Source organism: Aquarana catesbeiana, linkage group LG02 (assembly GCF_042186555.1).
Source record: "Aquarana catesbeiana isolate 2022-GZ linkage group LG02, ASM4218655v1, whole genome shotgun sequence".
Classification (NCBI taxonomy): Eukaryota; Metazoa; Chordata; class Amphibia; order Anura; family Ranidae; genus Aquarana; species Aquarana catesbeiana.
The window spans coordinates 767,524,381-767,551,050 of record NC_133325.1 but is presented as its reverse complement, the minus strand read 5'-3'; the positions used below and the strand labels follow the sequence as shown (position 1 = coordinate 767,551,050).

General features: G+C 42.8%; 1 protein-coding gene across 1 annotated transcript in view; it reads right to left on the bottom strand.

The window, feature by feature from the left end:
- ABCG1 (ATP binding cassette subfamily G member 1) overlaps positions 1-26,670 on the bottom strand; it is a 144,865-nt gene that overhangs the window by 51,996 nt on the left and 66,199 nt on the right. Inside the window, exons 3-4 of the mRNA XM_073617270.1 lie at positions 616-733; positions 334-466 (exon numbers count right to left, since the gene is read on the bottom strand). Coding sequence (XP_073473371.1) covers positions 334-466; positions 616-733 — 251 coding nt within the window. The remainder of the gene's footprint in view (positions 1-333; positions 467-615; positions 734-26,670) is intronic.

Here is a 26,670-nt window from a genome sequence, read left to right as displayed (position 1 = left end):
CATGCGTCCGGCACCCTGCAGGTAGATTAGGTGCCAGGCACAGGGGTTTAGGGGCGCACCATATGGACGAGCCGCCACTGATGTTAACTACAGTATCTCCAGTCACAGGGATGAGAAAGAGCCCCAAACCTGGCCTTCCCCCTCATTTATATAACAGGGCAGAAAGGCAGGGTCCAAAAAGCCTGGGAACAACAGTGCAAAACATTAACCCCTTCCTCAGCCTGGGTCAGCCAACTATCTAACCAACATTCTGTAGTCAACCTGCCTACACTTAAACACTTATTTTTCAATTAAGACCAGAGTGTACATTTAAAGAACCATTCATGAACTTACCATCATGGCCTCCTGCACTGTGAGGTGGGGCAGCAGCATGTCATCCTGCATGATGTAACAGGACACTTTGCGGAATGTGCGCAGGTCTCTCGGCTGTCCATTAATTTGAACTTCCCCCTTCATTCCTGTTTCTCTGCAATAGCATGGAAAAATATTTTTTATTATGAAAGCAGTATTAAGCTTTTAGTTCTAAACGAGGTTGGGGAGTTTTTGTAACAATTAGGTTGAAGACCAACACCTTTCAAGGTGATTATAGACATCAGAGTATTTATTCAAACTGACCTGTATCCTGCCAGGATATTCATTAGCGTTGACTTCCCTGCCCCCGAGGGGCCCATTATGGCTGCCAGCTCTCCACAGCCGAACCTTCCTGAGATCCCCTTGAGCAAAGTTTTGTACCCTGTTATAATAAAAAAAAAATGAATTTCAACTCTTGCTAAATCCAAACCGTAAGACCAGAGCCATTTTACTGATGAAATGAATGTCTGTAGATACATAATTGACAACAAATGACTGCTGATAAATCCCCGGGACTAGTAAACATTTTATTTCCGTTTGTTGATAGATTAGACAGTAAGCTTCAATATGGAAAAATAAAAGATTCGTACATACAGGCAAACAAAATGCGGGGATTGTTAAATAGCTGGTATTAGAGAGAGAGGAAATTGTGTTCTGTTCTTATTTACGAGGAAATATGGTGAATCTCAGCTTTGACGCATTAACTGTTTGAAGCAAGCCCGTCTCAAGCCAAAGAAAATGAGTATAATGCCGCGTACACACGAGCAGACTTTACGGCAGACTTTGCCCGGCGGACTTTTCGACGTACTTTACGACGGACTTTCTGAATGAACGGACTTGCCTACACACAATCCACCAAAGTCCGTCGAATTCGTACGTGATGACGTACGACCGGACTAAAACAAGGAAGTTCATAGCCAGTAGCCAATAGCTGCCCTAGCGTGGCTTTTTGTCCGTTGAACTAGCATACAGACGGCAGACTTTTCGACCGGACTCGATTTCGACGGATTAATTTAAAACATGTTTCAAATCTAAGTCCGTCCAACTTTTGAGAAAACAAAGTCCGCTGGAGCCCACACACGATCGAATTGTCCAACCAGATCCCGTCCGCCGGGCAAAGTCTGCCATAAAGTCCGCTCGTGTGTACGCGGCATTAGGCTACATTTGGTGCTTTTGTTGGCCAGTAATGCCGATGCCCCTACCTCATTGCCTTCTGATTCCCCAACACATTTTGGGGGTGTAGGAATACTTTTAAAACAGTTGTTGGAGCACGCTATGAAGGTTCTATTATGTTTAGATTCTTAGATAACCCCTTGCCGCTGGTGGAAACCAACCCTTTATGCAGTGCCGCTCTACCAAACAGGCAGAGTAGGCACTGGCCTATTGGCCCCACTCCGTTTATGGGCCCTGCAACAAAGGAACAAAACAATACAGATATGATCTGGAAAGAAAATAACAATGATGCTTTCTTAACCACTTGGGCATTTAAACCCCCTTGCTGCCCCCGGCCAATTTTCAGCTTTCAGCGCTGTCGCATTTTGAATGACAATTGCGCGGTCATACAACACTGTACCCAAATGAATTGTTATCATTTTTTTCTCCACAAATAGTGCTTTCTTTTGGTGGTATTTAATCACTGCTGGGTTTTTATTTTTTGCTAAAAAAACGAAAAAAGACCAACGATTTTGAAAAAAAAACAAAACCATTTTATATTTTTTATAAAATTTTGCAAACAAGTAATTTTTCTCCTTCACTGATGGGCACTGATAAAGCTGCACTGATGGACACTGATAAAGCTGCACTGATGGGCACTGATAGGTGGCACTGGAAGGCACTGATGAGGCGGCATTGGTGGGTACTGATAGGTGGCACTGATGGGCATTGATAGGTGGCACTGAGAGGTGACACTAATGGGTGGCACGGAAAGGCATTGATAGGTGGCAATGATGGGCACTGGGTGGCAGTGATGAGCACTGATGGGCACTGGTAGGTGGCACTGATAGGCAGCACTGATAGGATAGATTAGGCAATGATTGGCACCACTGGTGGGCATTGATAGGTGGCACTAGTGGGCACTGATTGGTGGGACTGATATGCACTGGTGGGCACTGGCAGGCGGCACTGATGTATACAGATGATGCAGTGGTGTGTCACCCTCTTCAGGACTGATGTCCCTTTGACAGAAGCCGGTGATCGGCTTTTTTTTCTCCTCACGCTTAGAAAGAAAGCCGATTACCAATCTTCTGTTTATATCATGTGATCAGCTGTAATTGGCTGACAGCTGATCATGTGGTAAGGGGCCGTACTGGCAATTTAGGCCCACGCTGTAGCCATCATTCGGCTATAGATCGGGTGGGAGATGGTTAAATTGTTTATCTAGGATAAAAGAATGAATGAACTCAAAGAAATGAAAACTTTACATTAAAGACGCTATAGATCAAATACTCTATTATGTAAATACCTAATAACAACTTAAACTACGTAAAACAAAAACGTCAGGTTCACATTACAGTTTATCTTCCAGAATACAGCGGGGGGGGGGGGACGGGAAGTGGCGTAGATACCCGTGAGTGGCTCGGGTATCTATGCCCGGAAGTGGGAGCAAAATACCTGTATTAGACAGGTATCTTCTCACCCCTCCCCCCTGAAAGGTGCCAAATTTGACACCGGGGGGGGGGCGGAAAAGTGGAAGTTCCATTTTTGTGTGGAACTCAGCTTTAATGGGTATGAAGACTGGCTGTAAAAACAATGTAACATTTTTATGTCAGGTAAGATCCTTCCCACTTCTATATGTCAGATATGAATTCAGCCATTTCCCTTTCCTTCTACTTTAAGGCTTAGCGGCTCTTTAATCGCTCGCCGCCAGCTCGGCTGTAGAACATGAACACTTTCCGAGAGAGAATTTGTTCTTAATCCTTTGCCTGACCTCAAATTACAACAAGATACATTCACTTCTCTCTTCTTCAAATCCCATTTTGACTTTGAGCCGAACGCGGTGGAGACGTGGAGACAGACGCGACCTCAGATTAATTAAATAAAGCAAATTTCCATCAATGACAGTAATGTGTCTGTCCATTGGTGAATGATATACTGGACTCATTGTACCCAGAACAGAGGAAGCTATGTATTTGTATCCTTATACAGCCCTATGCATGTCGTCACAGACACTCCGCCCCCAGCCTACCGCCGCACAGAAATCCTAAAACCGATATAAGGAATGATAGGTTCATCATACAGCTTCTTCCTCTGTGTGGAGGAATCAACATTTCCATTCATTGCTTATGAGAATGTCACATGTGGCAAGTCTGTGCATAACTTTCTCATAACTGTCTCCATGCCCTTTTAATTAGAGGCTGAAAGGGTTATACCGTCTGTCGGGTTTTTCTTTTTTTTGCTGCCTGTGTCCCTGCTGGTTGGATTTACCCTCTCTATTTCTCCTGATAGCTGCTGTCACTTGGAGAACGTGATGGTTTTCACCAGAACAGGAATAGAGAGGAAATCTTCCAATGTGGCCACAACAGTCTAAGAGAGTGGTTCTCAACTCCTGTCCTCAGGACCCACTAACAACCCAGGTTTGCAAAATAACTGAAATACATCACAGGTGATATCATTTGCTGCTCAGTGATTGCAGTATTCTAGTCTGCATCTCCCCAAGGTAATACTTCAAATCTGGCCTGTTGGTGGGCCCTGAGGACTGGAGTTGAGAACCACTGGTCTAAGACATTGGTGGTCAACTTTCTTGATATTGGGGGGAGGGGGAGGGGGGAGCTCAAATGCCACCCCTGATATCACAAAGGACCGCACATAACATTTAGGGAATATTCAGTGTCAGGGACAGCAGACACACAACAGGATATAGTCAAAAACTGCAGACATGATACAAGAGATGGTCAGAGACTGCAGATATGATACAAGAGATGGTCAGAGACTGCAGACATGATACAAGAGATGGTCAGAGACTGCAGACAGTCTACAAGAGATGGTCAGAGACTGCAGACATGATACAAGAGATGGTCAGAGAATGCAGACATAATACAAAAGATGGTCAGAGACTGCAGACAGTCTACAATAGGTGGTTAGAGACTGAGGACATGATACAGGAGATTGTCAGAGACTGCAGACATGATACAAGATATGGTCAGAGAATGCAGACCTGATACAAGAGATGGTCAGAGACTGCAGACATAATACAAAAGATGGTCAGAGACTGAGGACATGATACAGGAGATCGCCAGAGACTGCATACATGATACAAGAGATGGTCAGAGACTGCAGATAGTCTACAAGAGATGGTCAGAGACTGCATACATGATACAAGAGATGGTCAGAGACTGCAGATAGTCTACAAGAGATGGTCAGAGACTGCAGACAGTCTACAAGAGATGGCCAGAGACTGCAGATATGATACAAGAGATCATCAGAAACTGCATACATGATACAGGAGATGGTCGGAGACTGCAGACATGATACAAGATATGGTCAGAGACTGCAGACATGATACAAGAGATGGTCAGAGACTGAGGACATGATACAAGAGATGGTCAGGGACTGAGGACATGATACAAGAGATGGTCAGAGACTGAGGACATGATACAAGAGATGGTCAGAGACTGAGGACATGATACAAGAGATGGTCAGAGACTGCATACATGGTACAGGAGATGATCGGAGATTGTGTACATGCTATGGGAGTTGTTGGAGACTGGGGATATGCTGCAGGAGGCAGTCATAGACTGGAGACATAATACATGATAATGCTTGAGATCACCGCTATGACAGGGCAAAGGAAACACAGATTAGTGTCTGTAGGGGTCCTGAGAGCCGAACAAAAAAGTGCCAAAAAGCCTCATGTGGCCCCCATGCCAGAGAATAGGCACCAAGGGTCTAAAAGGTTTTCTTTTTTTGTTCCTATTGGAGAAATGTCCTCCTATTTCCTGCAGTGTCTCCGTTAAAGGAAGTGGAAGGAAATTTCTCCAATGGAACACAGCATAAAAAGCTGCCAATTTTGTTTTAAAGCTGCACTGCATAATGAAAAAAAAAAAAAAAACAACAAAAAAAAACCCTACCCTTACAGTGCACCCTCCATCCCTCAAACTGCAAGGATCAAATATTCTTTAGGCTGGGTTCACACCTAATACCGATGCGGCTCCAAGTGCGTCCCCGTTCACTGTTTCAGGTCCAATTTCAGCCCGAATGTTTGGCTGAATTCAGACCTGAAACTGACTAAAAGACACACAGGGCTCCTGTGCAAATTCGCACCGGAGCCGCACCGGAGATATGTGAACCGCCTCCATACACAGCAGGTCAAAATTTCCTGCTATTGCGAATTGGATGTGGGGAACCTGCATCCAATTCCCAAAGGTTCCCCACATCCAATTCACATTAGTGTGAACCCAGCCTTAAATTAGATCTAAACGGAAAACTTTTTTTTCCTTTTGGATAGAGTAAGGGAGGGTTGTAACCCCGGCATCTGTCCCATTGGGGAGATTTCCCTTCCCTTCCTGTTCATTGCCAAAAGAGGACGTGAAAGGAAATGCCTCCAAAGTGAGGGAATCCCAGGGCGCCATCAGAACTAGTGTCCCCGATGGAATATTTTCCCTCTTTTCCTGATGTGGTGGCAACCCGAAATTTTGGAATTTTCTTTCACTTTCGATAACGATAAACAGGACAAATCTCCCTAATGAGGGCACAGCCAGCAATAAAAACTTGACAGGTGTTCTAATCCATCTCCACTCTATCCAAAACTAAAAAAACATAAGTTTTGCCTTTAGTTATATTTTAAATACTGTACTGTTCTGATCGGTGGCGACCCATCCATTAGGGGCGCAGGGGCGCTGCCCGGCCCCTAATCTAAATGCAGGGCACCGGACGCATGGATTTCAGTGTTTTTTTTTTTTTTTTTAACCACTTTAAGACCAGCCTCGTTTTGGATTTTAGGTGTTTACATGTTTAAAACAGGTTTTTCTGCTAGAAAATTACTTAGAACCCCCAAACATTATATATGGTTTTTCTTCTAACACCCTAGAGAATACAATGGCGGTCATTGCAATAATTTTTTTTGCACCGTATTTGCGCAGCGGTCTTATAAGCGCACTTTTTTTTGGAAAAAATTCACTTTTTTGAATAAAAAAATAAAACAATAGTAAAGTTATCCCAATTTTTTTTTATATTGTGAAATATAATGTTACGCCGAGTAAATTGATACTCAACATGTCATGTTTGAAAATTGCGCCCGCTCGTGGAATGGCGTCAAACTTTTACCCTCAAAAATCTCCATAGGCGACGTTTAAAAAATTCTACAGGTTGCATATTTTGCGCTACAGAGGAGGTCTAGGGCTATAATTATTGCTCTCGCTCTACCGGTCGCGGCGATACCTCACATGTGTGGTTTGACCACCGTTTCCATATGCGGGCGCTAATCGCGTATGCGTTCGCTTCTGCGCGCGAGCTCGTCGGGACAGGGGGGTTTTAAAAATTTTTTTTTTTATTTTTATTATTTATTTTACAATATTTTATTTATTTTTACACTTTTTAAAAAAAAAAAAAATTGTGTCACTTTTATTTCTATTACAAGGAATGTAAACATCCCTTGTAATAGAAAAAAGCATAAAAGGACCTCTTAAATATGAGATCTGGGGTCAAAAAGACCTCAGATCTCATATTTACACTAAAATGCAATAAAAAAGAAAAAAAAAAAGTCATTTAGAAAAATGACATTTGAAAAAATATGCCTTTAAGAGGCGTGGACGGAAGTGGCGTTTTGACGTCGCTTCCGCCCAGCAGTGTCATGGAGATGAGTGAGCGCCATCTTGGCCTCACTCGTCTCTATACACACCACGGCAGAGGACGCGATCGCCTCCGCCGCTACCGACGGCTCCGGTAAGCACCGGATCGCGGCGGGAGGGGGGGGGCCCTCTCCCGCCACCGATAAAAGTGATCTCGCGGCGAATCCGCCGCAGGGACCACTTTTATCTGAAAGCCAGCCGCCGCACGAAAACGGGGATACCGGGGTTATGGCAGCTAGCTGCTGCCATAACAACGATATCCCCGTTCAAACTTAGGACGTACATAGTCGTGCGGCAGTCGGGAAGTGGTTAAGCACATGATTAGAGCCTGAGGCTTTAATTGGCTTAAAAAAAGGGTGGGCTCGGGACACTGAGCACTGTGCCCTGAGCCCGCCCAGTTGTGTGACAATAGCGAAATAATATTTGCTATTGTCTTCCTGGTTCTCCTCCCGGCCAATCAGGAAGCGGGTCCTGAGACCTGATTGGCTGAGAGGAGACGCAATCATATTGGTCGTCGAGGGAAGGAGAAGGGAAGCCGCCGTGAAGCCGGAGACGCAGAGCGAAGCCGCCGAGGAGGAAGTCGCCGCCATGGAGGAGGAGGAGGAGACGCAGGAAGGAGCGGAAGCTGCTAGGTCACATACCTCCCAACATTTTGAGATGGGAATGAGGGTCACCTACTAGCAAACATATGTAGGCATAGGACACACCTCCTACCACACCCCCTTAAAGGAGAATGAACCAAAAAAAAAAAAGTTTATTAAATCTACAAGGACTTTTTTTTGCCACTACTATTCCTTTATATTGTCTTTTAAAATGTACAAATGCAGCAATTTAGAATTTCGATGAAAGGTTTAGCACTGGGAAACACTTTTTGAAGTGCATTTTATATACAACTGCAGTAAAACCTTGGACTGCGAGTAACGCGGTTTACAAGCGTTTCGCAATACGATTGATTTTTTTTTTCTAATCCTGACTCTATTTGCGAGCGCTGTCTCTCAAGACGAGCAGGATTCAAGCCTCTGGGGTGTGCAGTACCGCATGTGGCCAGAGGTGCGGGGGCGCCAGTGATTCTCGGAGACCACTCAGTTCCTGAGTGTCTCAGAGTGGTCTCCGAGTGTCTTCGGGGGCTACCCCCACCTCTGGCCACATGCGGTACTGCATACACTAGCATTGACAATGTCTTGAAAAAGTATTCACACCCCTTGAAATTTTCCACATTTTGTCATGTTACAGCCAAAAACGTAAATGTATTTTATTGGGATTTTATGTGATAGACCAACACATAATTGTGAAGTGGAAGGAAAATGATAAATGGTTTACAAATAAATATGTGAAAAGTGTGGCGTGCATTAGTATTCAGCGCCCTTTACTCTGATACCCCTAACTAAAATTTTGTGGAACCAATTGCCTTCAGAAGTCAATTAGTAAATAGAGTCCACCGGTGTGTAAGTTAATCTCAGTATAAATACAGCTGTTCTGTGAAGCCCTCAGAGGTTTGTTAGAGAACCTTAGTGAACAGACAGCCCTATGAAGGCCAAGGAACACACCAGACAGGTCAGGGATAAAGTTGTGGAGAAGTTTAAAGCAGGGTTAGGTGATAAAAAAATATCCCGAGCTTTGAACATCTCACTGAACACTGCTCAATCCATCATCTGAAAATGGAAAGAGTATGGCACAACTGCAAACCTACCAAGACATGGCCGTCCACCTAAACTGACAGGCCGGGCAAAGAGACCATTAATCAGAGAAGCAGTCAAGAGGTCCATGGTAACGCTGTAGGATCTGCAGAGATCCACAGCTCAGGTGGGTTTGTCCTCATGTTGATGGAGACAAGGGCCTCTTCCTGACAACCCTGGGCGGTGGTTGTGGGGGTCTGCGGGCAGGGGACTTATCAGAATCTGAAAGCCCCCTTTAACAAGGGGACCCCCAGATCCTGCCCCCCCCCCCCATGTGAATGAGTATGGGGTACATCATATCCCTACTCATTCACCCAAAAAAATGTCATAAATAAATCATGACAAGAGGCAGTTTTTTTACAATTTCTTTATTAAAAAAATGAAAAAACAATATCCCTGGTGTAGATCCATCGTCAATCATGACACTCATTGCACAGCCGGCCCCGAAAAAAAACCCCCAAAAATGCTCCACCTGCAAGGAAGGCTAACTGTCGAATGTCTGCTCCGCCGGGTGACAGTTTTCACCACCTGATGACGCCACCTGGTGGCCCCGTCCCCTTGTGACGCCACCGACTGGTGCATGCTGCAAGGGGGCGGGGCTACCCGTTTACTCCTAGCCGCCCATACAGAAGAGTGGGGTCTGTCCGTGTCTGCTTTGCATAAACTCCTTTGCTGACTGGAATGTAAACCTCCCCATGTGAAAGGGCCCTTAGATTTGCAGCGTGAAAAGCAGGAGTAACGCACAACCATGCTATAGTGCTGCAAAGCTGGAAGCAGAGTCTGAATATGTAATGAGCAAATATGGATAGCCACCCAATGTAGATTTATAATTTAAAATATATATATTTATTTATTTTATTTTTTTGGTCCTTTTAATTGTTCATAAAAAAGTGTGAAGCCAATTTCTATATCATGAATTATTTTAATTAGAAAGGATGCAGACACAAGAAAAGAGAAAAATTTGAGGAGAGATGCAAAGGATTATGGGTAGAGAAACAGGAAAGAGCCCGAGGCGCATTCACTGCAGACTGTCACACTTTTTAATGAGTTCTGCTTTTTTTGTACTCTTGGCCAAAAGGGAGACAGAACTACACTTTTTAACAAAAATAGAAAATAAAAAAAAAAAGTGAACGGTTTTCCTCCTAGGATAAGGACATTTGTAAAACACAATGAAGCAGAGTATAAAATACCACCTTTTCCCTGTGATTTCTTCTCCATCAGCTCATATCTGTGTTTGTTTTGCTTACGTGTGGCGGCAAAGAGGGTGGGCTTTAACTGCTGCATGCCTCACATATGCTTCCATGGGTGGCAGATCTTTCTGTGCTGAGAACGCACTCACGGCATGCTCCCGCCACGGTGACCGAGCTGTCAAAGACCTCAAAGAGCTGATCAGTAGCATGCTGCAAGTAAAGTCAGAACTTTTTATGTACAGTTGCTCCAGGTTTGTAATTCAGTACTAAAAGTGCTGGATTTTCCTGACAGCCAGGCAAGTAGCATTTTCTGACTGGAGCGATCTGCAATGGAAGTCTCCCTTTAAATGATCTTCCAGCATGAGGATGCTCCAACCTCTTTTTGTGGGAAGTTATACCCAACAAGGCATATCAGCCTCCATTCCTGATGGGGGGAGCTAAGTTGATTAGTCACTGCTGGTAGTTAGGAGCATGGCGAGCTCAGCTGCTGAGCAGTGGCGGCCAGTCCACAAGGGGAGCAGGGGTGCCACCCCGACCCCAGCCCGTGGCACCGCCCCCGAGCCTGCAGCATCTCTGTGGCCGTGCTCTGTGCGGGGCGCCGGACCAACAGGTCTCTACTTGGTCCGTCACCCCCTCACAGGCACATGACCACAGCCTGAGGCCCCAATTGGCCAGTTTTTTGGGAGGGCTCAGGGCGCAGCCTTCCCACCCTGCAAACCCAGCGAATCAGCTTCCGGCTTCCTGCCCCAGCCAATCAGCCACCTGTCTATCCCAGCCACCCAATCAGCTTCAGGAAGGACACACCAATGGAGCGGAGAATAGCACACCATTATCAACTTGGACTAATCCGTGAGAAGCACTGGAAATTTAAGCTAAGTGAGCTGACTGAACAGGGGGTGGGGGTTACAAGGCGGGGTGTTGATGACAATCCGACCGACCAAGGGGAGGGGGGCGATTGGGTGTTGGTGATGATCCGACTGATTGGAGGGGGTGGAAGGTTGAATTGTTTGCCTACCCCCAACCAAAAAATGGAGCACCAGCCGCCACTGCTGCTGAGTCACTGCTGGGGAAGGGGAGCAGGGAGATCTGAGCTGCTGAATCACTGATGAGAAGGGATAGCAAGCAGAGCTGAGCTGATGAGTAAGCCTGCATTCACACTATTGCGTTTTGCGATCAAGTGCAAAATCACAGGATTTTGTGCATGTTCACAAAACATGCAAAGCTACATTTCATGCTTGCAGTGCCATTGATTGCACCCCAAACTTGGTAAACAGACACAAAAAGAAGGCATGACAAAAAAGGTGCATGAGTTTCTTTGTCGCATTTGTAGTGTGTATGGCAGCCCTTTGAAATGAGTGGGCTGCCCTATCCGTGTAGCGCAATAATAAAAATGCTAAATGCTTGGCGTCCCATGTCATATTGTGAATGGGGCCTCACTGTTGGGAGTAGGAACCACTGGGATCTAGGAGAAGGACATCACTGCTGGGAGGGGGAGCAAGAAAAACTGAGCTGCTGAGTCAGTGCTGGGAGTTGGGGATCTAGGGGATCTAAGCTGCTGAATGACTGCTGGGAGAGGGAGCAGGGGAGCTGAGCTGCTGGGTCATTGCTGGGGGAGGGAAGCAGGGTGAGCTGAGAGAAGGAGCAGGGTGAGCTGAGCTGCTGAGTCATTGCTGTGAGAGGGAAGCAGGGGGAGCTGAGCTGCTGAATCATTGCTTGGAAAGGGAAGCAGGGGCAGCTGAGCTGCTGAATCATTCCTGGGAGAGGGAAGCAGGAGAGCTGAGCTGCTGAGTTATTGCTGGGAGAGGGAAGTAGGGGGAACTGAGCTGCTGAGTCATTGCTGGGAGAAGGAAGCAGGGAGAGCTGAGCTGCTGAGTCATTGCTAGGAGAGGGAAGCAAGGAGAGCTGAGCTGCTGAGTCATTGCTGGGAGAGGGAAGCAGGGAGAGCTGAACTGCTGAGTCATTGCTGGGAGAGGGAAGCAGGGAGAGCTGAGCTGCTGAGTCATTGCTGGGAGAGGGAAGCAGGGAGAGCTGAGCTGCTGAGTCATTGCTGGGAGAGGGAAGCAGGGAGAGCTGAACTGCTGAGTCATTGCTGGGAGAGGGAAGCAGGGAGAGCTGAACTGCTGAGTCATTGCTGGGAGAGGGAAGCAGGGAGAGCTGAGCTGCTGAGTCACCATTTTTCTTTTAATTTCACTTTATTTTACGTCAAAGCTGCTAATCTCCTGAAGCCTCTTCTCAGCTTCTTCATGTCTGCATGCACTCTAGCGAACGCTGTATGGCATTTCTCAGGGCTGATTTCCTGGCGGTGATACCATGGACCTCGTCTGAGTACTGTCTTGAAACAGCCACCTGTATTCTCTATTGAAAAACCCGCGTGACAGAGGTGACAACACAGAAGCACAATTGGGGGATGGGGACAGAGCGTTGTCACCCTATAACAGGAAGTGCCTGAACAGGGCAGGATCAACAGGTATTATTTTAACAAAAGCTGCAGATTTAAAAAAAAAATACTGGAAATGACACTAACATGTTAAAGCTTATAAATACTGAAAAGCAAAGCACGATCACAGTTAACAGTGGGGTGTTCGGTGCTCTGCAGCCCTGCAAGAAAGCACTTACTGTGTGAATCACCAACTCAGCAGCCATCCATCCCTGGAATTGATCCTAAAATGTTGCCGATTATGAAACACCAGATTAAGCATCCTCACAGTGGAGGGATCGTATTAAGTAGAAGGAACTCGGCTACATGTTTTAAGTAAAAAAAATGGCAAAATTCACTTGGGACTGTTGTTAAGTAGGACACTGGTAGCAGATTGACTCATGAAGCTGTTTAATATTTCATCCTAGCATTTGGTTTAGATTTAAATCAATTACACCAGCAAGGCAATATTGTGAACATAAAAGATGCTCTGCATATAATGAATGCCTATACAGTATTTATATTGTTTCCTATATCCCTTCCCCTGATTTCTTCTGTATTTTGTTTTTGTAGCACCCTCCTACTTAGGCTACTAGGATGTTAGGTAAATTTAGTGTTTTTTTGGCTCCTCTGTAACCGTAGGAGCAGCTGTTGATTTCTTTTGGCTGTTCTGGGATTCACAGTGTGCAGATTTGATTGCTCTCCCCTGCCTTCAAGAACATTCTGGAACATAGTAGTGGAGAAAGGCAAATGGGAAGCATGGATATTCATGGTGCTACGGCCAATCCCTGGGGGAGTGTGCCCAGAAGGTGGCTGAGGAGCACATAAGTAGTTTGAGCTGTAGAACAGCAGTGTCTTCCTGTTCAAGCAATTCCATCTGTTTAGGTGGAGGGTGGCTACCCTCCTGCCTCCAGCTGTTCTGCTTTTTCAAGTTGCTGTTTATTGAGGTCCCGCTGTAGCACAGCCGGGGGGGAGCTGGGGGGCTTACACCTGAAAGTTTCTCTGACACCCTGAGATTTCACCTGAGGATCCAGTCCGCATAGTTTCACCGGAAGGCACCTGGAGAATGCTGAATGGGCACAGCTGCTCTCCTGGCCTCATGAGTACAGCTGTAAGATCCTAGTGACTGTATTCTATTGGGATTGCTAGGCCACGTGGTTCCTCTCCTGAGAGGTACATGACTAGTCCCCTTTGTTTTTGTGGAAAGACTTTATGCTAAGTTTGGGCTAAGTGGTTCCTCTCCTGAGATATTCATAATGTCCTCTAGTTTGTTGTGGGAGGACCGTCCTCTTAACCTGCGTTAAGTAGTTTTCCTCTTGAGGAGTACATACCTCTGGCCTCTACTAGTCTCTCACAGGAAGATTGTAATCTATGCTGAGCAGAAGACCTGTTCCTGAAGTTGCTCACCCGGAAAGTGACCTGTTTGACGTCACTTTCAGGTCCATCTCTTGGTGGAAAGAATGTAATGCAATGCGATCTGCAATGCATTACATTAAGTGGAGCACAGGGGGGACACCCAGGGTCTCAAAGATGCCTCATTAAAGAGAACCTGTCACTAAAAATCTTCACATTTTTGTCCCCTATGTGATGAAAAAAAGTTAAGTGAAAAAAAAATAAGTTAAATTTGGCAAAAGTTAAAGTTACACCCAGGCACACCCCCCCCCCCCAAGGTCCCCCACCCCCAAATATAGGCACGTACGAATGTAAACACAAGCATTGGGGGTGCCTATGCATGAAGACGTTGATTGCGAAACAGATGATACATATTGCCGCACACACCAGATGAGAGCAATATTTCTAGCACCAGACTTCCTCCGTAACACTAAACTGATGACCTATAGGGGGCTTTTAAAGTGTCAACTATGGAAGCTATAGGGTACTGAAGTTTGTCACCTTTTTATGGGCGCACGCAAATTTAACATGTTGGGTATCTATTTACTCAGTGCAACCTCATCTTTTACATTTTGCCCCAAAAAATTGGCTAATTTATTGGGTTTGTGTGCCCTAAAATTAACTTAGGCACACAAACGCAATACATTTATTTTTTACTGAAATGTTGTGTTTCCTAGATCTTTGCGGTAATATCAAGTGACATAAAAAATTAGAACTACCACTATTTTATTCTCTAGGGTTTATGTAATCTTCAGGCCTAAAATGTTTTTTTAAGCATGTGTGCAAAAAAAATGCAAAAAGGGCTCAGGCAGAGAAAGGAGTAGACCCAATCTTTAAAAACTCATGTAAGCTTTTACTTGTGTGACAGTGCGAGGCCCTGCCATGGTGTAAATTAGGGATTCACATCAAGGCAAAGTGCAAAGCTCCAAAGCATTTTTTTTTTTTGAATGGAGAAGACTAACTTGTCAGGAATCTCTGGGTTTTGTAATCCTGGATCCGGGGCTTGGAGCGTAAAAACTACTCTCGTTTGCAACAGAAAATCGTAGTGCTGGAAGGCAGGGTCGACCACTACGATTTTGTGTTGCAAAAGAGAGTGGCTATTACATGACAGCACCATGTTTGCATGATTTCTGCCTTTTGTCGGTGCCCCTGCACTAATCTGGGTCTATATCAGAGTCTTCCCAGTCCCCATTTATCCCCTGTGATCGCATAGCGCCTCCCTTCCGAATTTTTGGACTTGCTTGGTGATCTCTTTGATGTCTCTTTGGAATTTTAAGAGAATTTGTGGTCCTTAGAAATCCCCTGAAGAAGCCAAAGTTGGCGAAACGTGTTGGGATACAACATAAGACACTGATCACCTTCTATACATGGACACCAGTGATTCTGTGTGATTTGTATCATACTCTGATTTTTTTATTGAAACCAATATAAGTTGTTATTTTATGAATACATTTTCTATTTTTATACTAAATGTATTCCCTTCAATTTGGGGCACTGTTATAATCCCAATCCTCCTGTTGTTTCTATTTCTATTCAATAGGGATGAGGTTCCAAATATTATAGGGTCACTCAATCTATCATCTGGACCACCAAAAGAAAGCTCTACTGTGAAAAAATTATATCGATTTCATTTGGGTACAGCATTGCATGACCGTGCAATTGCAACTTAAAGTAGCGCAGTGACGAGCGGCAAAAAATGGCCTGTTCATGGAAGGGGTAAAACCTTCCGAAGCGCAAGTGGGTAAAGCAGCTAATTCTAGCCCATGGAAGTGACAAGGTGACAACTGGGAGGCAGGGACAGAGCGCTGTTACCCTGTAACAGGAAGTGTCTGAACAGGGACCTTCATGGCAGGATCACCGGGGATGATTTTAATCAAAGATGCAGATTTATAAAAAATGAATATTACTTTTGAAATGACCATGTTGAAACTTATATCAGATTTTATTAATTGGGTTTACCTATTCTTTACCAGAAGCGGAGTTTCAGTTAAGAAAACGAAGAGTCTCAAGCTCTCATATCATTGGGAAAAAAAAGGTATTATAAAGGTGATCTTGTCCTTCCAGACAAGCAGCGCCCTCCAAAAGCTATCTCAGTCCCCTTTTGGCCAGATTAAGTGAAGGCGCAGCTGCTCATAGTCTGGCTGTATATGGAGTCATTAGAGAATTGGGAAATGTGAGGTTCGCCGAGCTCAGATCTGTAGTACAGTCTGCAGCACACAGCACCCTCCTGACACCTAATTGCTCTTTTAAAGCTCTCACGCTGCTTGTTCTATAATAGCAGTGAGCTCTTTCCACGGCTGAAAGGGATCAGAAAACCGGTCCCTCTAGTTTGCAGAGCAGATGGCGACACAGCCTATTATGTCCGTATTACAAAAGCATCTGGAACCAATTCAGGCTTAACCCTTTGAAGAAGAATCGGTGTACTCTTTGTATAGAGAGAGATCGTGAAGATGTGAAAGAGCGATTCCAGGTAAGAAGAAGTGACAGTTAGTGAGTTCAGCAAACACTCCAGCTGTGCTACAGCCTGAAAGATCCCTTAAAGGCCTCTACACACGATCAGAAAATTATACGAAAAATACCGCTTTCGAATCGATCGTACGATAATCTGATGGTTGGTACACAGCTTTTCGAGGGACGTGGCATGATGGGCGGTGACGTCACAGGGGGCGGGGATTCTGGATGACGTCACCAGATGGCCACGCCCCATGGCTATATAAGAAATGGAAGACAGCGGGAGCCAACAGAACAGTGGGAGCCAGCGTCAGGAGAAGACATCAGCGGAAGGAGAAGAAACGGCAAAAGAACCAGCGGAAGAAGACAGCGGAGGAAGAAGAATGGGAGGAAGGAGACATCAGAAGCGGAGGGAGAAGACATCAGAAGCGTAGGGAGAAGAGCCCGAGGAAGAAGACATGAGCAGATGGAGAAGAAACGGAGGGGGGAGAAGAACCGGAGGGAGAAGACATCACTGGAGAAAGAAGACACGTTAGAGCTACGATGAGGGACATTCTTCATTTTTAATAAAGGACTTTGTTAAAAACCTGTGCACTGTATTTATTTATTTTTGACACTTTTTTGGGTGAATGAGTAGGAATACAATGTACCCCATACTCATTCACATGGGGGGGGCAGGTTCTGGGGGCCCCCTTGTTAAAAGGGGGCTTCCAGTTTCCAATAAGCCCCCTGCCCGCAGACCCCGACAACCATTGCCTAGTGTTGTTGGGAAGAGGCTTATTTCCCCACAAGGTGCTTGACTGTAAGGATGGTGTTCTTAGGGTCATAGTCAGCATTTTTCTTCCTCTAAACACGGCAAGTCAAATTAATGCCAAGGAGCTCCGTTTTGGTCTCATCTGACCACAGCACTTGATCCCAATCCTTCTCTGAATCATTTAGATGTTCATTGGCATGACTACATGTGCCCCCAAACACAGGGACTCGCCGTGTTTGGAGGAAGAAAAATTGCTGACTATGACCCTAAGAACACCATCCCTACAGTCAAGAAGAGAGGTGGAAACTTTATGCTTTGGGGCTGTTTCTCTGCTAAAGGTACAGGCCAACTTTGCCACATTGAGCGGTCAATGGACGGGGCCATGTATTGTAAAATCTTGGATGAGAACCTTCTTCCCTCAGCCAGAACACTGAAGATGGGTCATGGATGGGTCTTTCAGCATGACAATGGCCCAAAACATACTGCCGAGGCAACAAAGGAGTGGCTCAAGAGGAAGCACATAAAGGCCATGGAGTGGCCTAGTCAGTCTCCAGACCTTAATCCTATAGAAAATGTATGGAGGGAGCTGAAACTTCAAATTGCCAAGAGACAGCCAAGACCAAGAAACATTAAGAATTTAGAGAAGACCTGTAAAGAAGAGTAGACCAAAATCCCTCCTGAGATGTATGCAAACCTGGTCACCAACTACAAGAAACGTCTGACCTCTGTGCTTGCCAACATGGGTTTCTCCACCAAGTACTAAGTTATGTTTTGATTAGGGATCGAATACTTATCTTACTCACTGAACTGCAACTTAATTGATAGCATTTGTTTAATGTGTTTTTTTTCTGGATTTTTTGGTTGATATTCTGTCTTTATCATTTAAAATACACCTATGATAAAAAATTATAGACCCTTCATTTATTTGTAAGTGGGCAAACTTACAAAATCTGCAGGGGATTAAACAATTATTTTCCCCACTGTATGTATATATATATATATATATATATATATATATATATATATATATATATATATATATGTGTGTGTGTGAATGTATATATATATGAATTTATATATATACTATATATTAAATATATATATATATATATACATATATATATATATATATATATATATATATATATATATATAGAAAAGCAAGGAGTCCAGAGGATTGCTGGATTGCTGCACTTAAAAACTGTGTATATTTGTTCAAAGATTTGTAAAGTTACATCTCAAAAAGTGTTCAAAAAGATTTCCGTTTCGGGCTTACATGCTTACGCCCTTCCTCAGATCAGAACACATGCAACGTTTTCATCACAGACATTGCAATTTAACATTTTTCCAAAAAAATCACACATGGAATCAATCTATGGTTAATTGCTCATTAGTACAATTGTATTCCTTCGTTCATTAATCATTTCATTGTATATATATTTAATTATTTATTTATTTTTTTTTAAAATATTTTCAATAATAGAATGCTGTCAGAAGAAAATCAGTCTAAGAAATCCAGATGTATAGAATAAGAACAGATGGTAGCAGCACTTACTTCTTTATTATAGATTCAATTTATTACATTAAATAAAATCATTTTTGCAACATTTCCGAGCTTTATACATAAATTTGTTTTTGTACAATTATTGTGCTAGTGAGGGGTTAATGTTTTTTGAAATAATATCTAGTTTACTAAAATAATTTTGGCAACATTTCCGAGCTTTATGCACAAATTTGTTTTTGTACAATTATTGTGCCAGTAAGGGGTTAATGTTTTTTGAAATAATATCTAGTTTACTACATATATATATATATATATATATATATATTGCTGCCGCTGCTTCCACCTTTCTTGCCTAGGTGAGAATAATGCAGCAGATGCCCACAGCCTCCAGTGCTCCCCATGTCTCGTATCCCAGGAGATCTCAAGCAATCTAGAACACATTGCCCAAGCACTTGGAACCTGGAAGAGACAGTCGCCCCCTGATGACCTACAGAGGTAGTGCAGGGCAGGACATATAGGAGGAGCACGGTGTGGGAGAAGGGGACAACGCTGGATCCGTTGGCTTTGCAACAATATTTATGCAACATAGGAGGAAAAGAAGAGGTAACGAGCTGATTACCCGTGTTTATCTCGGAGGTGAGTGATGTCCCCCTTTAAGGAGTGTATCTAAGTCATTATTATGATGTCACTTGTTGTCCTGATGAAGAGGTTTGTACACGGCTGCCAAAATGATTCTGTTCTATAATAAAGAGCCGCCACCATCTGGTCTTATTTTTCCATATAATATACAGTATGTAGATTTAATCTTTTTATCAAGAGGTGGGGTTATCCACTTTTTTTAAAGTGTATCTCTAGTTAGGACATATTTTTTTTTAAAGCATATGGAAGGGTGTGACCCCCTGTCTAATTTGTATTGATGTCTGTGACCCCGCTGGGGAGATCCACCTCTCCATTTCCCCTGGTGAGCACTTTGTTACCATGGCAGAAATTTATGAGGGAATCCAACATTTTACGGTTGTCAGAGGAGCAGGAAGTGAAAGGAAATCCTCTAATGGGGACACCTGTTCCGGTGACAACTGTCTAGGAGAGGATCTCCCTTCTCTTTGAATAGGATTTAAAGTGTTACTAAACCCTGGATCCTGCGTTCTCTATATCTGGTCTCCTACAGTCCACAGAACATGGAAATGCAATTGTTTTAGTAAAAATAAACTGCTAAATACCTTTTCTCATCAGCAGTATATAGCAGTCTTGTGACTTCTATCAGTGTCTGGTTAAAGCTTATAGGAGCTGTTTTCATTCTCCTCTGACTGTCCTATGAGGCTGCAGGACCCCTGACCCTCTGTCTGGACAGTGATTGGCCCTGTTCTGATCACATGCACCCCCCCCCCCCCCGAAAAAAAAAGAAAAAACTCTCTAGCAATTCACACCAAACTGAACATGCCCAGAGTGCCCCCAAGGCTTTGTTCTATCAGGAGATGGATTGGAGACAGTGGAAGAAGGGGAGGGTCAGAGAAGACAGGATCAAACAGCCTTTATGTTTGTTTTTAAAAAAAAAAGCTGAACGTTTACATCTCCTTTAAGCTGGCCACACACTGGTGGAAATCCCATCCTCAGTACATTCAATAACGCCAACAGAGACTTGATGATTGGCATTCGAAAGTATTTAAAAATTGTATTTGTTTTTGACATTTGGTTTTGGTAAGAATGTAATTTCTCAAATGAGAATCCACATACACTGCTAGAAATCCAATCAAGAAGAATTATCCATCCTGCAAAATTTCTGATCACTACGGCTGAAAATGAATGTCGATTTGACATCGCTAACCAATTCACACCTTTGCATTCTTGGAACGCGGGCAAAAATGCTTGTGTTCCCGGAAATGAGTTGAAGAACACCCTGCCGGCTCCTCTCACCAGCCATAATCTGCCTGCATTGCATAGAGAAGCACAGAGATCCAGTGATGACATCACTAGGACTAAAAAAAAAGGTATATCATGAAAGCAGAAAAGTTTTATTTAAAAAGGTCATGAGCATGTCGATGAGGAGGGGAGATCCCGGGAGGGCATAATTTAAACAGATGAAAAGTTCCTGCATGTTTCTGCACCATTTCCATAGAATGTCATTCTATTTGACATATTTAGTGGTCCTTCAGCTAGAAACAGTGAAATATTACAGCTCGGGAGGAGATGATAAATGATGTAAAAGTAGGTTGTAGATAGTGATATAAATAGGCCATCGCCCCCGACAATGCTAAATATTAATAACTTCCATGTCACTACGAGCGATCCGCCGCTGACATCTGTACCGCGCCGACAACACACACCGCAATACGGAGCTTCCATGTGCAACCACATGAATCATACCGCCATACCAGCAACTGTTTACAGCTTGCTAGGTTTATTCCCGCTTACTATAGTAAAACAGCCTGTGACCTCTGACTACTGTTAGAGAAATTAGAGTCTTATTTTAAAATCATTTAATGAATGCCTGCATGAGATTGCTTAGAAGTAGAATAATTTCAAGTTACACAGAAGTTGTTTCGAGTCCTTGAAATGCATATAAATCACAGAGATAAGATAGTTCATTTTTACACTTATACAAGCTGTACACTCACTAATTTACATTGTAGCAAAGTGTCATTTCTTCAGTGTTGTCACATGAAAAGATAGAAGAAAATATTTACAAAAATGTGAGGGGTGTACTCACTTTTGTGAGATACTGTAGCTGTTAGAACACAATGTTCCAGCAAGGAGGGATTCCTCCATCTACCTGATTTATCTTGCCTTAGAAGCCATTTTTTTTAGGTTTTCGAGAGAGTAGTGAATATTTAAACCTTATATTTTTCTTTTGTTGTCTGTGTTCCCTGTGGAAATTTCCCTTCACTTCCTAACCAGAGACACAGCAGGGAGTAAGGAGGAAATTTCTTCAAAATGAAGGGAGCTCCTTTAGACAACTCTCACTAAAACAGATTTCCGGGTTCAGGGGACCACTGCACATTTTTGGATTTCCCTTCACTGCTGGTGACAGTGGACACCAGGACTAATAGAGGGAACACAGAGGGCAATAAAAATGTAATATTCCATAGTCCATCTAAAAGAAGAAGAAAGAAGTTTTGGCTTCTTTGGATATATTTTACCATCTATCTATCTATCTATCTATCTATCTATCTATCTATCTATCTATCTATCTATCTATCTATCTATCTATTCATTATCTATCTATCTATCTATCTATCTATCTATCTATCTATCTATCTATCTATCTATCTATCTATTCATTATCTATCTATCTATCTATCTATCTATCTATCTATCTATCTATCTATCTATCTATCTATCTATCTATCTATCTATCTATCTATCTATCTATTCATTATCTATCTATCTATCTATCTATCTATCTATCTATCTATCTATCTATCTATCTATCTATCTATCTATCATCTATCTATCTATCTATCTATCTATCTATCTATCTATCTATCTATCTATCTATCTATCTATCTATCTATCTCCCGTACCTTTCAGTTTATACCCCTTGAGATTTTCCTCATGTTGTTACAACCAAAAACATGAATCTATTTTATTGGGATTTTATGTGATAGACCAACACAAAGTGGCACATAATTGTGAAGTGGAAGGAAAATGATAAATGGTTTTCAATTTTTTTTACAAATAAATATGTGAAAAGTATGGCGTGCATTTGTATTCAGCCCCCTTTACTTTGATACCCCTAACTAAAATCTAGTGGAACCAATCACCTTCAGAAGTCACCTAATTAGTAAATAAGAGTCCACCTGTGTTTAATTTAATCTCAGTATAAATACAGCTGTTCTGTGAAGCCCTCAGAGGTTTGTTAGAGAACCTTAGTGAACAAACATCATCATGAAGGCCAAGGAACACACCAGATAGGTCAGGGATAAAGTTGTGGAGAAGTTTAAGGCAGGGTTAGGTTATAAAAGAATATCCCAAGCTTTGAACATCTCACTGAGCTCTGTTCAATCCATCATCTGAAAATTTAAAGAGTATGGCACAACTGCAAACCTACCAAGACATGGCCGTCCACCTAAACTGACTGGCCAGGAAAGGAGAGCATTATTTAGAGAAGCAGCCAAGAGGCCCATGGTAACTCTGGAGGAGCTGCAGAGATCCACAGCTCAGGTGGGAGAATCTGTCCACAGGACAACTATTAGTCGTGCACTCCACAAATCTGGTCTTTATGGAAGAGTGGCAAGAAGAAAGACATTGGTGAAAGAAAGTCATAAGAAGTCCCATATGCAGTTTGCGAGAAGCCATGTGGGGGACACAGCAAACATGTGGAAGAAGGTGCTCTGGTCAGATGAGACTAAAATTTAAATTTTGGCCTAAAAGTAAAATGCTATGTGTGGCAGAAAACTAACACTATACATCACCCTGAACACACCATCCCCACCGTGAAACATGGTGGTGGCAGCATCATGTGGTGGGGATACTTTTCTTCAGCAGGGACAGGGCAATCTTAGAAGAAAACCTGTTAGAGTCTGCAAAAGACTTGAGACTGGGGCGGAGGTTCACCTTCCAGCAGGACAATGACCCTAAACATACAGCCAGAGCTACAATGGAATGGTTTAGATCAAAGCATATTCATGTGTTAGAATGGCCCAGTCAAAGTCCAGACCTAAATCCAATTGAGATTCTGTGGCAAGACTTGAAAAATTGCTGTTCACAGACGCTCTCCATCCAATCTGACAGAGCTTGAGCTATATTGAAGAGCAGAATGAGCAAAAATGTCCTCTCTAGATGTACAAAGCTGATAGAGACATCCCCAAAAAGACTTGCAGCTGTAATTGCAGTGAAAGGAGGTTCTAACAAGTATTGACTCAGGGGGGCTGAATACAAATGTACCCCCCACACTTTTCACATATTTATTTGTAAAACATTTTGAAAAGCATTTATCATTTTCATTCTACTTCACAATTATGTGCCACTTTGTGTTGGTCTATCACAAAAAATCCCAATAGAATACATTTACGCTTTTGGTTGTAACAGGACAAAATGTGGAAAATGTCAAGGGGTATGAATAATTTTTCAAGGCACTCTATCTATCTTATATTTTTAATTTCAAATTTAATGTGAAGGATTTGCCTGCTTTCGAGAGCAAATCAGATTGAAGCGAGGCTCCAAAGTCGACAAACAAATGGAACAGTCTCTATTGTTACAATATAATTAGAGTGATCGCGTTCTCCCGAGATCTCACGTTACGAAAGGAACCAATGAATGACAGACTGACAGAGATTGCATTTGTATATATATTACTTTTTTAACTTTTGCGACTATCTATCTATCCTATTGTAAATATTTTGTATTTGTTGGTGTTTAGTGTTCTTTCTGGTTATCCTGTCTGATAATCACACTGTCCCCTCTCAGTATATGACCTCACAGTATCTATATATCTGTATTTATTATGTTTGTTGGTGGCAGGTGACGTTTTTTTCTCTGGTTCTCTCCAGATCTCCCCCTGATCTCTGTCTGCTGATTACACTGTCCCCTCTCTCAGTATATGATTACATTGTATATATTCTCAGTATATGATCACATTGTATATATTCTCAGTATATGATCACATTGTATATATTCTCAGTATATGATCACATTGTATATATTCTCAGTATATATTGGCACTGTATATATTCTCAGTATATGATCACATTGTATATATTCTCAGTATATGATTGTATATATTCTCAGTATATGATCACACTGTATATATTCTCAGTATATGATCACACTGTATATATACTCTGTATATGATCACATTGTATATATTCTCAGTATATGATCACACTGTATATATTCTCAGTATATGATCACATTGTATATATTCTCAGTATATGATCACATTGTATATATTCTCAGTATATGATCACACTGTATATATTCTCAGTATATGATCACATTGTATATAATCTCAGTATATGATCACATTGTATATATTCTCAGTATATGATCACATTGTATATATTCTCAGTATATGATCACATTGTATATAATCTCAGTATATGATCACATTGTATATATTCTCAGTATATGATCACATTGTATATAATCTCAGTATATGATCACATTGTATATATTCTCAGTATATGATCACACTGTATATATTCTCAGTATATGATCACATTGTATATAATCTCAGTATATGATCACATTGTATATATTCTCAGTATATGATCACATTGTAAATATTCTCGGTATATATTGGCACAGTCACACATAACACTGAATTGCGCACAATGCTCACACTGGCTGCTCTCATCTCTTTCTATCCTCTTGGCAACAAGGCAGCCTGCAGCCAATCGGAGGGCTCCGTCTCAGCCGGCATCCTGATCTGAGGTTACTGCAGTGCATTGTCCGCCAGTAACCGGGGAGAGATCATTCACACTCTACCTACACTGCATTGCACCTGCCGGATGGGCCATCTCGCCGCCTCCCGGGGATAAGCCGGGAATATAGGCCACCTTCCGAATTCTGGAGATAAAGATGATACGACGCACTCCAGATCATATCAATCCGTGCGTCTTCTGAGCGGCGTTCATTAATGATTTATCGGACCGCAGTCTGTCCAGGACAGCAGGGGTTAATGCGGTAATCTGGCAATCCCATGCTCGGTGTATTAGAGGGATGCAGCGGCCGTGCAAAACACGTTTCCTGACTCCAATGAACTATTAGGGGCAGAAAATCCAGAAATAAAAAAAGATTTAATTGCAGTAATAAAGTCATCTTTGAGAAAGGCTCAACGTGGCAAACGCCTGATGCCATTTTATTTTGCAGAATTACGTAACTGTTTGTCCTTTCTATTATGTCAGTGATAGGACTCTCCACTTTCCTCTTCTATTCCTGCACACGTTTTTTTTTTTTTCATCATCAGTCGAGATTCTGCCTTCAGTTTTTGAAATAACAGCATCCAGTTTTCAATTGATCAGAGATCACATGACTACGCACCCCCCTCCCCCTCTGTCAATGGAGGTGTGCATACTAGCTTATGAAATAATCAATGATCAATGTTTTCACCCAAGATTCACACAACTTTCACCCATTTTTCTAATTGAATCTTGGGTGAAAACTTTGACCCCAGCATGCTCGGGCTCATTTAGACTTGCGGTTGGCGCCCCCAACCCCCCCCCCCCCCCTAAACTTCAAAGGGTATTTCCATGCCATCGTGCCATGCCTTGCTTTGCGCCTATGGAAAAAAAAAAAAAACGATTCCCCTGTACTGCAGCCAAATGCAATCCATTCAAGCAAAATGGGGACGTGCCGCAAATGCCCTACCGTCGCGTGCATTACACACAGTTGCAACGCATTGGTGTGGCATTTATGGGGTTAAGACAAACGCTGAGGAGGCATTACATCGCCTCCTCGCCACCTGTAAAAAGCCTCTGAATAGCAATCCGAACATGGATCACTTTTCAGAGACGTGCCAATTTAGCCACACATCTAAACTTAGTCTTATAGCACAGGTTAACCCCTTGGAGCCAGCGCCTCCCTGCCCGCTTCGGATGCGGGAATTATGATCATGTGACCAGGAGTTTTCCATTTGCTGCTGGTAATTATACCGGGAGCTGGCATTCTCAGCACAGCTGTATTCACACTAATGCATGCAAATATGTGGCCGCTCAGTGCCATGGCCCGCGTGCCGAGAAGGCCACATATTTGCGTGCAGCGGGCGCCAAGGGGTTAATAACCACTTGTCTACCGGGGCTTTTTTTTTTTTTCGCCCATACTAAAATCCGCATTTTTTTTGTTAGAAAATTGCTTTAAACACCAGAAAAAATGATATATTTTCTTAAAGCAAAGGCCCTGGGGAATAAATTGATGGTAGTTAAAATTTTTTAGGTCTCAAGATATTTGCATAACTCCAAACTAGATGCTTATTTTCAGAAAAAAATTCAATTAATTTTAGTGCATACAAACAACATTAAAATATATTTTTTTTGCGAGAAGGCCACATATTTGCGTGCAGCGGGCGCCAAGGGGTTAATAACCACTTGTCTACCGGAGCTTTTTTTTTTAGGTCTCAAGATATTTGCAAAACTCCAAACTAGATGCCTATTTTTCAGGGAAAACAAATCTATGAATTTTAGTGCAAACAAACACAATAAAATATAATTTTTT